This window comes from Cryptotermes secundus, unplaced genomic scaffold, assembly GCF_002891405.2.
Source record: "Cryptotermes secundus unplaced genomic scaffold, Csec_1.0 scaffold128, whole genome shotgun sequence".
Taxonomy (NCBI): domain Eukaryota; kingdom Metazoa; phylum Arthropoda; class Insecta; order Blattodea; family Kalotermitidae; genus Cryptotermes; species Cryptotermes secundus.
The window spans coordinates 399875-415048 of NW_019726222.1; the positions used below are offsets into that span (position 1 = coordinate 399875).

General features: G+C 41.5%; 1 protein-coding gene across 5 annotated transcripts in view; it reads left to right on the plus strand.

The window, feature by feature from the left end:
• Positions 1–3026: 3026 nt before the first annotated feature.
• Positions 3027–15174, plus strand: part of LOC111863873 (receptor-type tyrosine-protein phosphatase N2) — a 224889-nt gene continuing 212741 nt past the window's right edge. For all 5 annotated transcript variants that reach the window (XR_002842680.2, XR_002842679.2, XR_002842681.2 and 2 more), the window contains exon 1: positions 3027–3752. Coding sequence is in view for 2 of the 5 variants with exons in the window: in XM_023850645.2 (XP_023706413.1) it covers positions 3632–3752 (121 nt within the window). In the remaining 3 variants the exon portion in view is untranslated. The remainder of the gene's footprint in view (positions 3753–15174) is intronic.

Sequence of the window (15174 nt, forward strand, 5' to 3'; positions counted from 1 at the left end):
GAGATGAAGTGAAGGGAGGCTGGAGAAAACTGCGTAATGAGGAGCTTCATAACTTGTACTCTTCTTCAAGTGTAATTATAATGATCAAGTCAAGGAGGATGGAATGGGATGGGCATGTGGCATGCATGGGGAAGAAGAGGAATGCATATAGGAATTTCGTGGGAAAGTCAAAAGGAGGAAGACAGGTAGGAAGACTTAGATGCACGTAGGGACCAGTAGAGGGTTCTTATGAACACAGTAATAAACCTTTGGGTTCCATGAAATACTGGGAAATTCTTGAGCGACTAAGGGGCTGGCGGTTTATCAAGAAGGAATTTTATGTAAAATGTAGATATATCTACTTGTATGCCAAAATTATATTTACTGTATGCGTAAACATAGAATTTAGGTATTGCTTTGACTCAGATAATGTAAACTGAATCTCAAGATTGGAGCAAAACTTGAAAAAAAAAAGTTATATTTCGTTATTTCTATTCCATTTTATTAAAGAAAATAGCTCGTGGTCATTCTTGTGGACTGCTTATCTGGACTAACTATATATTTCCGATGTGAAGAATATTCAGTAAACGGACCAAACTTCCTGACATAGAATTTGCACACAAACAAGTTATTTTCAAGTGAGTGAAAATTCTTGTCTTGCCGAGTTTGATCCCTTATTTCCTACCTCAGTTCTTCGTTGCTCTTAGATGTGATATCTTCAGTTCTATTAAGATAGATTCTAAACTCCACCAAGTCATTTTAAGGTCTCCTTCAAGCTTAAAGTATTTTTCTACATTAAATACCGCAATTACTTAACTAAATGTCAATAGACATACCAGAATTTACAACTGCTTAATTTTATTACATTCCTAAGAAGTAGTTCCCTCATTTATGAAAAAGAATTCCCTTCTTTGAAGTTACATGGACAGCCAGAGAACAAGTTCATAGGCGTCTGAATTAGAAAAGTGTGGATGCCAGAATTTATTTCCAAAATGTTCCTATTCCAACACTGGTAAACATCTCTGTCATCATGTTAGATATTAACTAACTCCATGGAACTGAGCCCTTCTTGAGAAGCCAACAGTCGCTCAGCTACTCAAGAAATTCCCAGCATTTTATGGAATCCGGAGGTTCTTTAACATAACAGAGTCCGCTACTGGTTCCTATCCTGAGACAGATAAATCCAGTCCATACCGCCTCACCCTCTCTCTTTATAATATCCATTATAATATTATCATCTCCCCTCTTATTTTAAGTCTTTCAAGTGGTCTCTTCTTTCCTTCTGGGTTTCTCACCGAATCCCTGTATGCATCGTTCTTCTCTTCCATGCGTGCTACATTCAATGTCCATCTAACCAATCTTGACTTAATCATTCTGATTATATTTGGCTAGTGCATTTTATGAAGCTCACCATTACACAGTCACCCCCAGGTCCTATTATTTAATCCCTCTTCGGTCCAAATATTCTTCTCGGCACTTTGTTCTCAAACACCTTCAGTCTATATTCTTCCCGTAATGTTGGAGACAAGTTCCACATCCATACAAAACTACAGGAAAAATTAAAAGTTTGTATATTTTAATTTTTAAGCTTTTAGACAGCGAACGAAAAAACAGGAGGTTCTACGCTAAATGACAGTAGGCGTTACTGAATGTAATATGATATTAATATCCACATGACTCAATTTTTTTTATACTGTCTTTCAAAAATATTTTAATTTTGCCACATTTTCAAAGGATCTGTTAGCTGTCTTTGTGTTTGATTTTTCACTGTACTCTGGTGACGAGACATCAACATGTACTTTGTCTTTTCCATGCTCATTTCTAGACCACATACGGCTTAGAACTCTGGGGCTGCGCCAGCAAATCCAACATCGCCATTCATTATACAGCGTGCCCAGTCCAAAATACTCCGATCCATCACGAACGCACCATGGTATGTATCCAACCGCACCCTACATACAGATCTAAAAACTCCTTACGTAACAGAAGTCATCCGAGAAAACAACACCAAGTACTTCAGCAAACTAGAAAATCACTCCAACTAACTTCTTCAACCACTACTACAACCTCACCAAAATCGAAGACTCAAAAGAATTTGGCCATCAAATCTAACGAACTAAGGAAAACATCACTGGATGTTTATTCCGCACACGCCAGAAGAATGTACAATAAATAGTTATTAAATTGTACACCAATCAGCACATTGACCTATAGAGTGTACAGTCTGATTGTCAGTAAAGGAGAGAGAGAAAAAAGAATCTAGACCATCCTACTTACTAGCGTCAGTTAGAGCTTCTCAATTTTTCCTTATGGTATGTTTGTTATTCCCCAGTAAATTTATATCGTCTTGTCCCTGATTCATGTTTATCACTCCCATTTATATAGAAAAATATATATTCGTGTGCTGGTTCAGTGCAGCGCATGTCCCATCTGACTTGCACTACCTACGTAGTCTAACGCGTATTTTGCTAATTGTCTTGCATTATCGTCAGTGAACCTGCCCTACAGAGGTCCCTTACATTCCATGTGCCAAATTTCATATCCATTTTCTCTTGCTGAGGTCACTCCAAATAATCCATCCAAGTCCGAGACCCTGTATAACAGTTTGTAAAAAAAAATCCTTTTTTTGCAGTTAGCCCCACTCACAGTTCCCAAGCTGGATGACCACCGTTTAACGATTGTCCGCTACTGTTTATGCAGTATATTCATATCGACGGCCGTCTCCTCCATCCTCAACCTAAGAACGCGCCATGCTATTTCGACACGAGACCCACGTAATTAATAATAATAATTTTATTAATATAAGCATATTGTGCCACATATTGCAGCTCAGATTTTGCCAAGAAGAGGCTACGGTTTCTGTATACACCTTGTCAGATATAAGTGTACCCCCCCCCACTCTCGAAGCCAAAATGCTGCACACCTGTATGACTTTGAAGAAGCCCTCTTGAAAGGCGGGCCTGCTACAGTGAGCGTTATGACGTCAAACCGAGGAGCGAGTCAACTGCATGTGCACGGCGCCATCTTAATATGAGACTCGCCAACTAGGCGGTGTAGTTGACAGTTGAATTTGTCTGTTTTCAGCAGTACAGCGAAAGAGAGTAGCGTGTGGTTGTTTGTCAATGTAGATAAAGGACACCTGTGTGAAAACAAATAGCAGTATTGAATGTGATCATGTTACATTGTCAGTGAGTTCGGTACAAGACTTGTGAAGTTTTGTGTGGCCGATAAGAGTGGCCGGTGACGGCACCAACGACGGCTGGAAAATCGATCTCGAATCCTACACACTCCTACATACACACATACATTTACAAACTCCTCCCTCACCCTGAACATCCCTCTCCTTCTCGGAAACTACCATTCGCACAGCAAACAGCTGGTAGTCTCAAATCCACAAAATTCGTCGCAGTTCCGGTACAAATTTGTCACTTTCATTTTTGGTTTGCATCGAAAATCAGTTTGTCACAAAACGAGAAATTATCCTCTGTATAATTACCGCTTATGACACACTCACAATTCTTAACCTCTAACTGCAAATTACTCGGTAACATGCGTTGATGACTGAGTTCGAAGTCAGACAAGTGAGCGGAAACTGCGATGGCTTCCAGTGAACTGTAAATAATAGCATTGCTGCGTTAATCGTTCCAGACACATGAAAATCACTTCATCCCGTGAACCAGCAATGCACGGGGTGTGGAACCCAGCTTCGTTATGGATCAGTGTTTTCATCAGTTTATGGCTAATTGTTGGGTGTCAAGGAAATGGAAATATTGGTGAGTACTTCCGCTATTTACTTCTGCTGCAAAATAATAATTACCTGACCTTGTAAAGAATTTACTTAGTATCTAGTCGATGGTGTATTGAGTTCATGTACAAGCACTATGAGACAGCATGGTGAAATATACATTGGTCGCAAGTGCAGTACCCAGTCGAGGCCTGCACCAGAGTGTCCCAGTCACCAAAAAAAGTCTGAAATCCTCAGTTTGTTCAATCTTTAGATTTTAATGGTGACAAATGTGTTTTGAAAGAGGCGGTTCTGTCTGTGTGAATGCATTTCTTGTTGTGCCAAACGATTTCACTTGCTGGCCTTTTGCCAAGCACTGATATATATATATATGTATACCACCACCAGCACAATGAAATTTCATTCTCTAGGAATGCTTAGCCAAAAGAACTGATGTATAGAAACGTTGTTTACATTTTGAATTATGAGTAATTTTAAAATAAGTGACCATCAGTTCAGCACACCAGACGCATGTGATCTGTATCGTAAAAGAATCTTTGACTACTGTACACGTCTAGTGACTGTCAGTTTAGTTAATTATTGGAAGGGGTTGCCTACTTGTTCTACTTCATGTTTTCGAAGATATAAGTAAATAAACACGTTCATGTACCAGTAAAATTAATTCCAAAGTTTTTGAGCTTCAAATTATGTAAATATTTGTTACTTACCGAATTTCGAAAGGACCGCCATTGTGGTCTAGTGGTCAGAGTTCCTGGCTACAGATCCAGAGATTGCGGGTTCGATTCCCGGCGCTACCAGATTTTCTGAGAAGAAGTGGGCCCGGAACGAGGTCCACTCAGCCTCGTGATGATAATTGAGGAGCTATTTGAATGGAAAAAATAGCGGCTCCGGTCTAGAAAACCGAAATTAACGGCCTGTGGATCCGTTGCACTGACCACGCGACACTCTCTATCCGCTAAAGTTGGCACTAAACTTCGCTGACAAGCGGCAGTCGCTCGGTCGGTATAGTTCACTTGCGGACTAAAGCCACTAATTTTCTTTTTTCTTTTATTTTAATTGTATTTGTACCTTATTTAACGACACGGTCAGTAAAATTTCCGGTCACAGTAGCCGAGCGGTCTAAGGCATGTACTGTCTTCGCTCGCTTCGAAACCGGGATCGTGGGTTCGATTCCCACTCAGTGCATGGATGTTTAGTTTGTGTGTGTGCATTTTTCTGTGTTTATGTACAGGTAGAGGCCTTGCGACGAGCTGATCACCCGCCCAAGGAGTCCTACCGAATGTGTATGATCTAGAAAAACCGAAGTGAACGGAGAAGTTCATGGAGGTAGGCCTAGGCCCACTGGGGCTGTAGTGCCAAGGGGAAAAAAATCAGTAAAATTATGTAGCGTCAAATAATTGTGTATCAATGAATAATGAATTGGAAAGGACATGGAAGGAAGCGGCTGTGGCTCAAAGTAAGGTACTGTCCCCGGAATTTGCCTGGAGGAACTGAGTAAACCACGAAAATACCTTTTGTCAGTCGAGGTCTCTGCCGAGACTAGCATGGGTGTATCCCTAATGTAAGTCTGTACCCCACTTGCCCGGTCTCAAGCGGTTGCGTCATAAGAGTGTCAGATATTGCGAATTAAGGGGCACAGAAGCCAGATACTGTAAGCATCATGCTAGGTACATGGCGGCAGTCATACTTTGTAGGTCATAAAAGAATATTCTGAATCCTTTAAATTAAGGTAAAGACTTACAAGGAAGGTTGGCGCAATCCTATATAAGCCTATTAAAAATACCGACTGTCACAGTGGGTTCAACGCCGTCACCAAGCCCGACGTTGGGCACGAACATGAGCCAGTTCTACCCGTCTTATTATTTATTGCTAGTGGGGTGGGAGTATGTCCCTTCTACTGCGGCCACTTCTGGCCTATTGTACCAGTCCAAGATGATAGGTGAGGGTGATTGTGGAGCAGTTGGTGGAATGAAGATTGGCAGGGGAAACCGAACTACTCGGAGAAAACCTGACCCAGGGCCACTTTGTTCACCACAAATCCCACTTGACCAGACCCGGGATCGAACCCAAGCCCCCGCGGTAGGAAGCCAGCGACTAACCGGTTGAGCTATGGCACGGCCCTTCTACCCGGCTTGATCCTTGCAGTGTTTCTCACTAAAATCCATCATAATATTATGCTCCCGTCTTCTTCTTTGCCCACCACGTGGTCGTTTTCCAAGGGGTTTTCACTTAAAAATGCTATATGCAGCTTGATCTTCTCGGAAAGGGCTCTAGTTTCTCTTCGGATATGACGCTGGTTGGGCTCCAGGGCCGATTTGGATACTGTTGAGTAGTAAAAGAAGCCTTTTCACTGTCGGGAATCGAAACCCAATTCCACGGTCATCCAACCGGTAATTTAAACTGAGCTATTCCGTCTCACTTTTTTTAACACACTTCATACTTACACCAAAGCAAGTTACCGAGTATCATACCCGCACAAAACAACACTTAATCGGGTTGGGAAGTAGATGCAATGGTACCAGTTTTCGTCCAGAATAAGAAGTACAATCCATGATTTATTCTCCGAATATTTTCTTGAACCTTAATTTTATTTGTAATCGTCGTTTCCAGAATCTTAAATTCTGGCAGTGGAAAAAGGTTTATTATTTCTTCTCCTGACAACGCTGACAGACGTTTTAAGATGGTTATTGTAAGTAAATGTGCTGCTACTTACTGTGAATAATTCCACCATTACTACCACAGCATTTAAATTTCTCGCTTTGTTGCTACATTCAGAACGGCTATTCCTTATTCGAGTCAAAGTTAGCCGGAGCGCTGAACTGACTATCTTCTTTCGGTGTAGAGTTCAAAAACGGGCATTATTTTCCTCCCAAGCCCCTTATATTCTTCCATGTTATGGAGTTCAGTAAGTTGTATAAGAACGCTTGCTCTTTCAGCCCAGAAAGGATGGCAGAGCAGTATTTTGTGTTTAATCTGCAAGGCATAACGACTGACAACTCGACCCATATTGTCCTTCAGGTAAGCAGCGTCAGACTGCCAGAATTGAGGTCTTCAGTGATTTCTTCGATAGCCAAGGCAATGAGTAGCGGCCTCCGTAGTCTAGAGGTAACGTTCCCACCTCATGACTCGTGGTACGTGGGTTCAAATACTCGGCGGATGTCGTCGAATTTTTAAGGGCGGAAAAATTCAGGGAACAAGTCCTCCGGGAGGGACTTTAAGCTGTGTGTCCCGTGTCGTAACTTTACGGCACGTAAAAAACCTCATATCCCCAAAGGGGATCACTGAGCCAAATTCCAGGACGTTTCCCGCCCAACAATAGTCTCTAAGGCCTCTGATAGATGGGGGAAGCATTATAGACAGCGCTAAGCAAGTGGCCGAACTCGCTTGCTCGGCGGGACTGATGGTACGCACCATTTATCGGTAGGGTAAAGAGACTGGTAGAATATCATAGAGGGAAGCACAATAGATCAAACTGGTCGCGGTGCATCGTGGGGAAACCCACCCTCTCTCTCTAAAAAAAAGAAGCAGTGAAATTGTTGATATATTTACGAATTTAAAAATTATGATCAGTTCTCCAGTTCAGCATTAGGCTAATTTTCTAAATTTTCCGAAACTGACACCATGACCAGAGCAACAGAGCAGAGGATCCTCGGTAATTGTGAGTATAAAAAGCTGTCCCTGTAACAGGTCATGGAGGCCCATAGGGTTGTGAGACGTTGAGGGTCCCACATTTTCTAGACAGTCGGCACAAAGATGGCGGTAAGGTTGTCAGCCTTACGTGCCGGCCGCGCTTTACTCCCCAGAAAGATTCCTGGTACTTATTTCTGTTAGAGGCTGAGTGGACCCTAGGGCTATAATGCGGCTGGAAAGATTAGGTCAATTGAGGAAATCCACTTCATCGGACTCGAACCCGCAACCTTCCGGCTTGTAACATAGTGCCTCAACTAACTACGCTACCGCGTGCCCCTGAGTATACAAGTTCAGATATAAATAAACGGATATTCTTTTGATCACGATGACGAGAAGGCAACACATGAAAACTGTTATTCTTCGGTATATAAGTTTCTTTCACCGTCCAAATGCAACGTTTCTGTTCTTGCCTTATATCCTACTCACACGCATCTACGGCATCTACAGGTGTAGTTACTCTTACTAAAATTGTTGCACTGCCACTGCAATTCAGTCGCGTGTGGAACCCGTTGGCCAGAATAGTTCAACAAGGAGCGACACCAACCAGCACACCACAGACAAAATAAGATGAAGAAAGGAACATATCCCACATAGTTGGCAGTGCGCTGCTTGTAAAATGCAGGTTCCAGCTTTGTATGGATTGTAGAGGATTCTTATTGAAAGTAACAACACTCTCCACACGCAACTCGAAGCGACAGTGCCTGAGGATGGTCGCGTGAGGCCGAAACATGCTGTAGAAGAGTGTACGTAGGACAGAAGACAATGATGGGGACGCTGCATTTGGACGGTGAAAGCAATTGTCCACCGAAGATTAATAGGAATGTAACAGGATGCAGAAGTACAATATTGTCTGTATACTGACTGCATATATCAGCAAGCCTCCTCCTCCTCCACAGCAAATCGGTCTAGAGAAGTAAGTTACAAATTAAGTTGTATTTGAGATGTCGAGTTGCACTATAATAATGCTCTCACGATTTATGGGTGACTCTCAACGGGGTATGGGTTGAGGAATGGATTTATTGACGGCTTATACACACCATTCTGAAATACAAGTAATTACAGTGCTATCAATAATCTCCACACTTTACAAATCACCACAGCACACTTTAAGCCTTTTACCAGCCTGCTGTTTCTTCATCAGCCTTTCCTTAGCAACGGTTTCTAACAGTGGAGATTCTTTAGCTTCACGCTCTCAGGTCATTTCTTCACAGCCTCCTGTGCAGAGCTCAACTCTCAACTGACTACTTTCAGGCTGGTGGCCATTTAAAAAAATATCATAGTCTTCTCTTCACAAGCTGACTTTTAGCTGACAAGTTGCAACTGTGTCGCCCACATTGTCTTCCTTATAACCGCTTTGCAAGGACCGAATAGAAAACACCGTTTCTAACAGTATCTCTATTGTGTTGGTATTCGTTGCAGCGAGAACGTGTTTACCGATCCTTTACCTACAAACTTCTTGCGTAACACCGTTGTTTGTTCCCCCATTGCAGAGTAACGGCTGTACACACCTCAGTGCCGCACTGCACTGCAACGCTGCCTGTTCCTTAGTTACGTCATTCGCTTAAACATCTGACATTGTCCTGTATATCCCAGTAGGTTCTGTTATTACCATAACTCGCCAAAATCAAGACATTCATGTTAACGTAAAATTCTTGGCTACTGATTTTGCCTGTTGTTTTGTATGGGTGTGAAACTTGGTCTCTGACATTAAAGGAGGAACATAGACTGAGGGTGTCTGAGAACAGAGTGTTGAGGAGAATATTCGGACCGAAGAGAGATGAAGTGACAGGAGGATGGAGAAAACTGCATAATGAGGAGCTCCATACTCCTGTACTCTTCTCCAAGTGTAATTAGAATCATCAAGTCAAGGAGGATGCGATGGGCAGGACACGTAGCACGAATTGGGAGAGGAGGATTGCGTATAGGCTATTGGTGGGAAAGCCAGAAGGAAAGAGACCACTGGGAAGACCAAGGCGTAGGTGGGTGGACAATATTAAAATGGATCTTAGAGAGATCGGATGGGATGGTGTGGACTGGATTGATGTGGCTCAGGCTAGGGACCACTGAAGGGCTCTCGTGAACACGTTAATAAACCTCCGGACTCCATAAAATGCTGGGAAATTGTTGAGTAGCTGCATAATTGGCGGCTCCTCAAGAAGGGCTCAGCTCCATGAGGTCCATGAGTGAGTGAGTGAGTGAGTGAGTGAGCTCGTTCAAGTCCTGGAATACATTTGCAGTTAATCCTGCGAACGAGGCGTATGTCTTATAATATCGCACTTATGTTTAAACTTGTGAATATAAGGAGAACACACGGATGTCTGTTGTAGGAGGTGAATCCAGTACATAAAAATGACACAAGCTTACATTCTGTATTATATCCAGTTATTGGATAACTGTTTCCAGTTGTATCGAGATATGTGAACCAACACGGTAGAATAAAGCCCTTCTTGAGAAGTTAATTGTTGGATTTTAATGCAACCTCAAGGTTCATTTCCGTCTTCACAAGAGCTCTCACTGTTTTGTCCTCAGGCACGGAAGTCCAGCCCACAGCACCATATTTATTTTAAGATCCATTTTAATATTGTCTTCCCATCTGTCCCTAAGTTTCTCAAATGATGTTTTCCCGTCAAGATTTGAGAATAAAATTTCACCATGGCCTACACGCGTGCCACATGCCCTATTCAAGCCCAGACCCCCTGATGTTACCATAATAATACTTGGCGAAGGGTATGGCTGCATTTTATAAAAGCGGGGCAGACAGCGTCCGGAGGGGGAAGTTGATCTGCAAAATGGCCCAAAATTCAGTTAACCTAAAATATTCTCTTGTAATTACGGGAATGTTGAGATTTAAAGCTGCAAGTCAATCTGTAGAACGGTATCCCAGCTTTGAACACGCAGGAACTCATTTCGAACAATTTTTGGAAATTCAGTAACTAAGAAAGAAATTTCCAGCGTATTTTAGTGTACATTTTACGTACTGTCGTACTGTCCAGTTAACTGACTTTTAGGCCTCTCCGTATAATCCTAATCTCTTTTGAGTAATCATGAAAGTTGCTTTCGTACTGGATGACTTGGGAGTTGCAGTATTAGCGGGATGAATACGAGTGGAAATAATAATAACAAAAGTAGTAAAGAACGAAACGGAAAGCATCATAACGTCGAGGTAACGTTACCTTGAGCGTTATCAAAATGATGTCAGTGTCACGGAGTGTGTGGCCCACAGAATGTTGTCCGACCCATGTATTATGGGCAGTGCTCGTTGACAATTCGTTCCATGCCCCAGTTGGGTAGTCAGCGCTGATAAAGCGAATTGATATCTGAGCGGGAACTTTCGTGTCCTGAGCGGACACATTTCCGTTACTAAGATCCGTGCTCTAAATGCGATTGATCTATTGTGCTTTATGTGGGAAACTATGATAAATATTGAGTTGTGCCAGTATTTTCAGTTTCAGAAATATCTCCAGAATTCGAGAGTTAATTTAAATTAATGAACCTGTGCATGAAATGAGTAAAGAAATATCAAGATGAAGCAGGACCGTTTTCTAGACCGGAGCCGCTATTTCCTTGAAATAGCTCCTCAGTTATCCTCACGAGACTGGGTGGACCCCGTTCCAGACCCACTACTTCTCAGAAAATTTGGTATCGCCGGGAATCTAACCCGGGACCTCTGGATCTGTAGCCGGGAACTCTGACCGCTCGACCACTGAAAGTAACGGCCGTGGGGATTCGTTGCTCTGATCACTCGACACCCCCTAATCCTTCAAATTTGGCACTAACTTTGCCGACAAGCGGCGGTCGCTCGGTCGCTACAGTTCGCTTGTGGACTAAAGCCATGTAGTTTGTTTATTTAGGAGGTCCGTAGTTGTCTTTACACGGTAACGGTAATTCTTTTACAATGATCTAGTATTGGGAATTAATGCAGTTTCTGGTATAGTTTCTGAAGGGCACCTGATGGCGTTTCTTAAACCAACTTTTATATAGTTTTTCGATAATACCAAATTGTATAAAGTGTTCAAGACATGGCATCTATCATGTTAAAGCCTAAACTCTTATTTTGGAATATTATATACGCAAGTGCTGTGGTTATCCGGTGAGGTAGCAGGTATTTAAAACTTTCATCATCATCATCAGTAATCTGTCAAGACGACAGGTCCACAGTCTCTTCCAAAACAATTCCTCCATTTAAGGCGATCTAGAGCTTTCTCCTTCAAATGACTTAAAACTTTATGTGATGATAATTAGTGGAATACATTCAGATTATGGTCTTTTGTGTTATGACATGGTGTGGCCTAGTAGATGTTTACTAGTCTTTCGGAAAAATATGATTACTAGTGTTTCGGAAAAATCTCATACCTCCATCTTCAGGGTAGAAGAAGAAGCCTGAAAGTTCTTCCGAAACTTTAGTGAAGACCTACGAGACTACACGGTTTCATACCCCCATTAGTACACAATCTAAATTTTCATGCCTCTAAACTTCAAATTTAATATGGTAAGAAGAATTGTTCTCCGGGCAAGGAGATTGAAGTTGGTCGTTAGACGGCCAATGTTAAATTGAATGAAAGCTATTCACTCAAATTGACTACTGCTTATGAGGATCGTAATGAAGTGTTGCATTTTTTTATGAGACAGAATTCTGGAACCGATGTTTTGTGTTACACCTTACGTTTTCATTTATGATGTATAGAGAAAAACTACGATTGTGGCTTCGTATTTAGTTGGTGGAAATATCTCAGACATATTTCGTTCTGAAAACTGCGTTTAGGAGCATCGTCCTCTGCCTCTCTACACGTTCATCTACGGCTTGAACAATTTTACGGGGTTCCATGTTTAGCGTTATGACCCACTTCCATATACCTCAAGGAGCGGCAGGCTTGCGAAGTGACCTCTCTCTGATGTCTGTCCTCTAACATGTTCAGGATTGTCCGCTTTTCGTACGCGTAAATTTCAGAGTGACACCATTAGAATTACTCTGCCACGTTTTTTTTTTCCTTGGGCACTACAGCCCCAGTGGGCCTAGGCCTACCTCCATGAACTTCTCCGTTCACTTCGGTTTCTCTAGATCTTCCACATTCGGTAGGACTCCTTGGGCGGGTGATCAGCTCGTCGCAAGGCCTCTACCTGTACACAGACACAGAAAAACGCACACACACAAACTAAACATCCATGCCCTGAGTGGGATTCGAACCAACGATCCCGGTTTCCAAGCGAGCGAAGACAGTACATGCCTTAGACCGCTCGGACTCACCCACCTTAGTAACTTTTAATTCTACACGATTTACGATTGCAGTCTGGCGAATCTGCGAAATTCTGAGGTAGGAGTAATATTAACTGCATGGCGGAGACCTTATTGAGAAGCCGCCAGTCGCTCAGCTAGGATCAGCCTTCATAAATCATAAGATTGCGTGCGTCACATTTTTGCAGGAGAACCCGAAATGAGTCAAGTTTCTTTCTTTCTTTCTTTCTTTCTTTCTTTTTTTTTGGCATGAATAATGAATTTGAGAAAGTTTATGCAAAGAATCTGTGTAGAAATGAAACTAAAATTCTATAATGTGAATCTGCGTATAGTAAAATCTGAACTTGATACAAAGAAATGTATTTTAATTCTACCTGGTTCTTTCGATAATCTTATGAAATAGTGTAGTAAACACATAGTTTTGGGTTTTTAGGTTCCCGAGTTGCGTTTAATGACCGCTATGTAGGCCATACGTGTATTTTGCTATCCTTCATGTGTTGTGTCGTTCTTGTCAAGTAAAACGTGGTTTCATTCTGAGAAAATATTTTCAAGTCAGAGTATACGATATGATACGTCATGAAAAATCATCTATTTCTATGGTGACAGCCGTCTTTCTAAACCAATGTTATTTTATGTATTCACTGTAGCTTCATATTGGGACATTTTACTGGACATCGCGTTTAATGATATCTTTGTATTTTAATCTCTGGTATATTGGCATATATGGCAGGCGGTCATATGGAAAACGAATTGAGTTGTTAAGCCAAAGGAACAGAAAGAGAAACTCAATGATCGACCTGTATGCGTATGAAAACCATTTTTAATCGAAATGTCTTTGGGGTTTTGTCTCTGTAATCTGCTTGATATGTCGAAATAGTTCTCAGTATGTTTCAACGGCTATCAGTAATTAACTAACTCCATGGAAATGGGCCCTCCTTGAGAAGCCGCCACTATCGTTCAGGCATTCAAGAATTTCCAGATATTTTTTGGAACCCGAAGGTTCATTTCTGTGTTCACAAGGGCCCACTACTGATATCTATCCTGAGCCAGATGAATCCAGTTCATATCACCCCATCCTCTGTCTCCAAGATCCCCCATGCACGCCACATGCCCAGCCCATCTTATCCTCCATAGTTATCAGTAATTATGCAAAGAAAATAATGTGTGAGCTATGCAGGCTTCTGTACTCATGTGTGACTGTGCTAAGCTCTAACAAAGAGTTTTCATGTCACGTTAGCAACACGTTTGAAGTTCACTTTGGTCGCCTTGGATCGTATTATTCATTCTAACAGTGATTCATTCTCCTGTTGTAGCGGATATGTTTTCAGCGATTATAAAAGTTTGGTATATGAATTACATATTTACTCTTAATTAAACCATGGACAAAGCAAACCCACTCATGAACGAAACTCAACTGTTTTCTGCTCACGTCTCTTAACAAATAAGCTGTATGTCTGTACGTACAAACAAAAACCAGTAATAGATGTAGTATTATGTTTCTCTTTGTAAAGGCCTTTAGTGCTCACACCTGTGGAAACACGTTCCAGTGGCTATGGACTAACTCGTGGCAGAATTGGAAATACGAGAAGACGAGTGTTATTATTTCATAAATGAAAACACATTCAATTCCCTTGTTCAATACGAACCTGCGGACCTACAGATGTCAGCTCAACGCGATCACTACCTTTGATATCATGAATTATCTCTTTCAGATATTTGCATCTCAGTCTCTTTGATGTTTTAACTTCGTCCATTTTATTGAAACGTACCAATGTAATTAAAAGGGTTTTCATGAAATTGCTTATTGCTTGTACAAAATTATAAATTCAAATTTGATACATATGTAATAACCTGGTTAATGTATTGCTAAATAGTTATCAGACACATACAAGTAAAATACAGATAAAATTTGTTGACCTTAATAAAGCTGATTACAGTGGACGCGCCGTGTGAGGCATCAACTGGCTTCGCTTGCTCGAAAACTGGGGTCGTGGGTTCGAATCCCACCCAAGGCATGGTTGTCTGTGTGCGTTTATTCTGTGATTATGTTGTTCTGTGTGTAGGTAACGGCCTTGCAATGGGCTGATACACTGTCCAAGGAGTCCTGCCGATTGTGTGTAAGAATAAAAAAAGAAAAAGCGGCCAAGGTCCAACAAAATGACTGTAGTGCCATAGGGAGATAAATAACTAGATCTCAATAAAGTAAACGGCTTATGTCATGTAAGTATATCAACGTTTATATGCGTCTGCGAAATATAGTCATCTTAATGCGACCATTCCATCCAAGTATCTCATTCAGTACATTGCGTCTTTCAAATTCTGAACTCTTCGCTCCATAAAATGTTTTGTTGACGAGCTTGATTGATTTTCATCTACTGCGTCGGTCAGCTAGTGTCGTCACTCTTCTTGACAGTTTGAATGAAATTGAATTTTGTGGTTAAAGTACGTCAATGTAATATCTGAATCAAGGAAATCTAGCAGTTTCAGTTATGTAAAAAAGGATAAAGTTGTCCTTGTGCTCAAATAA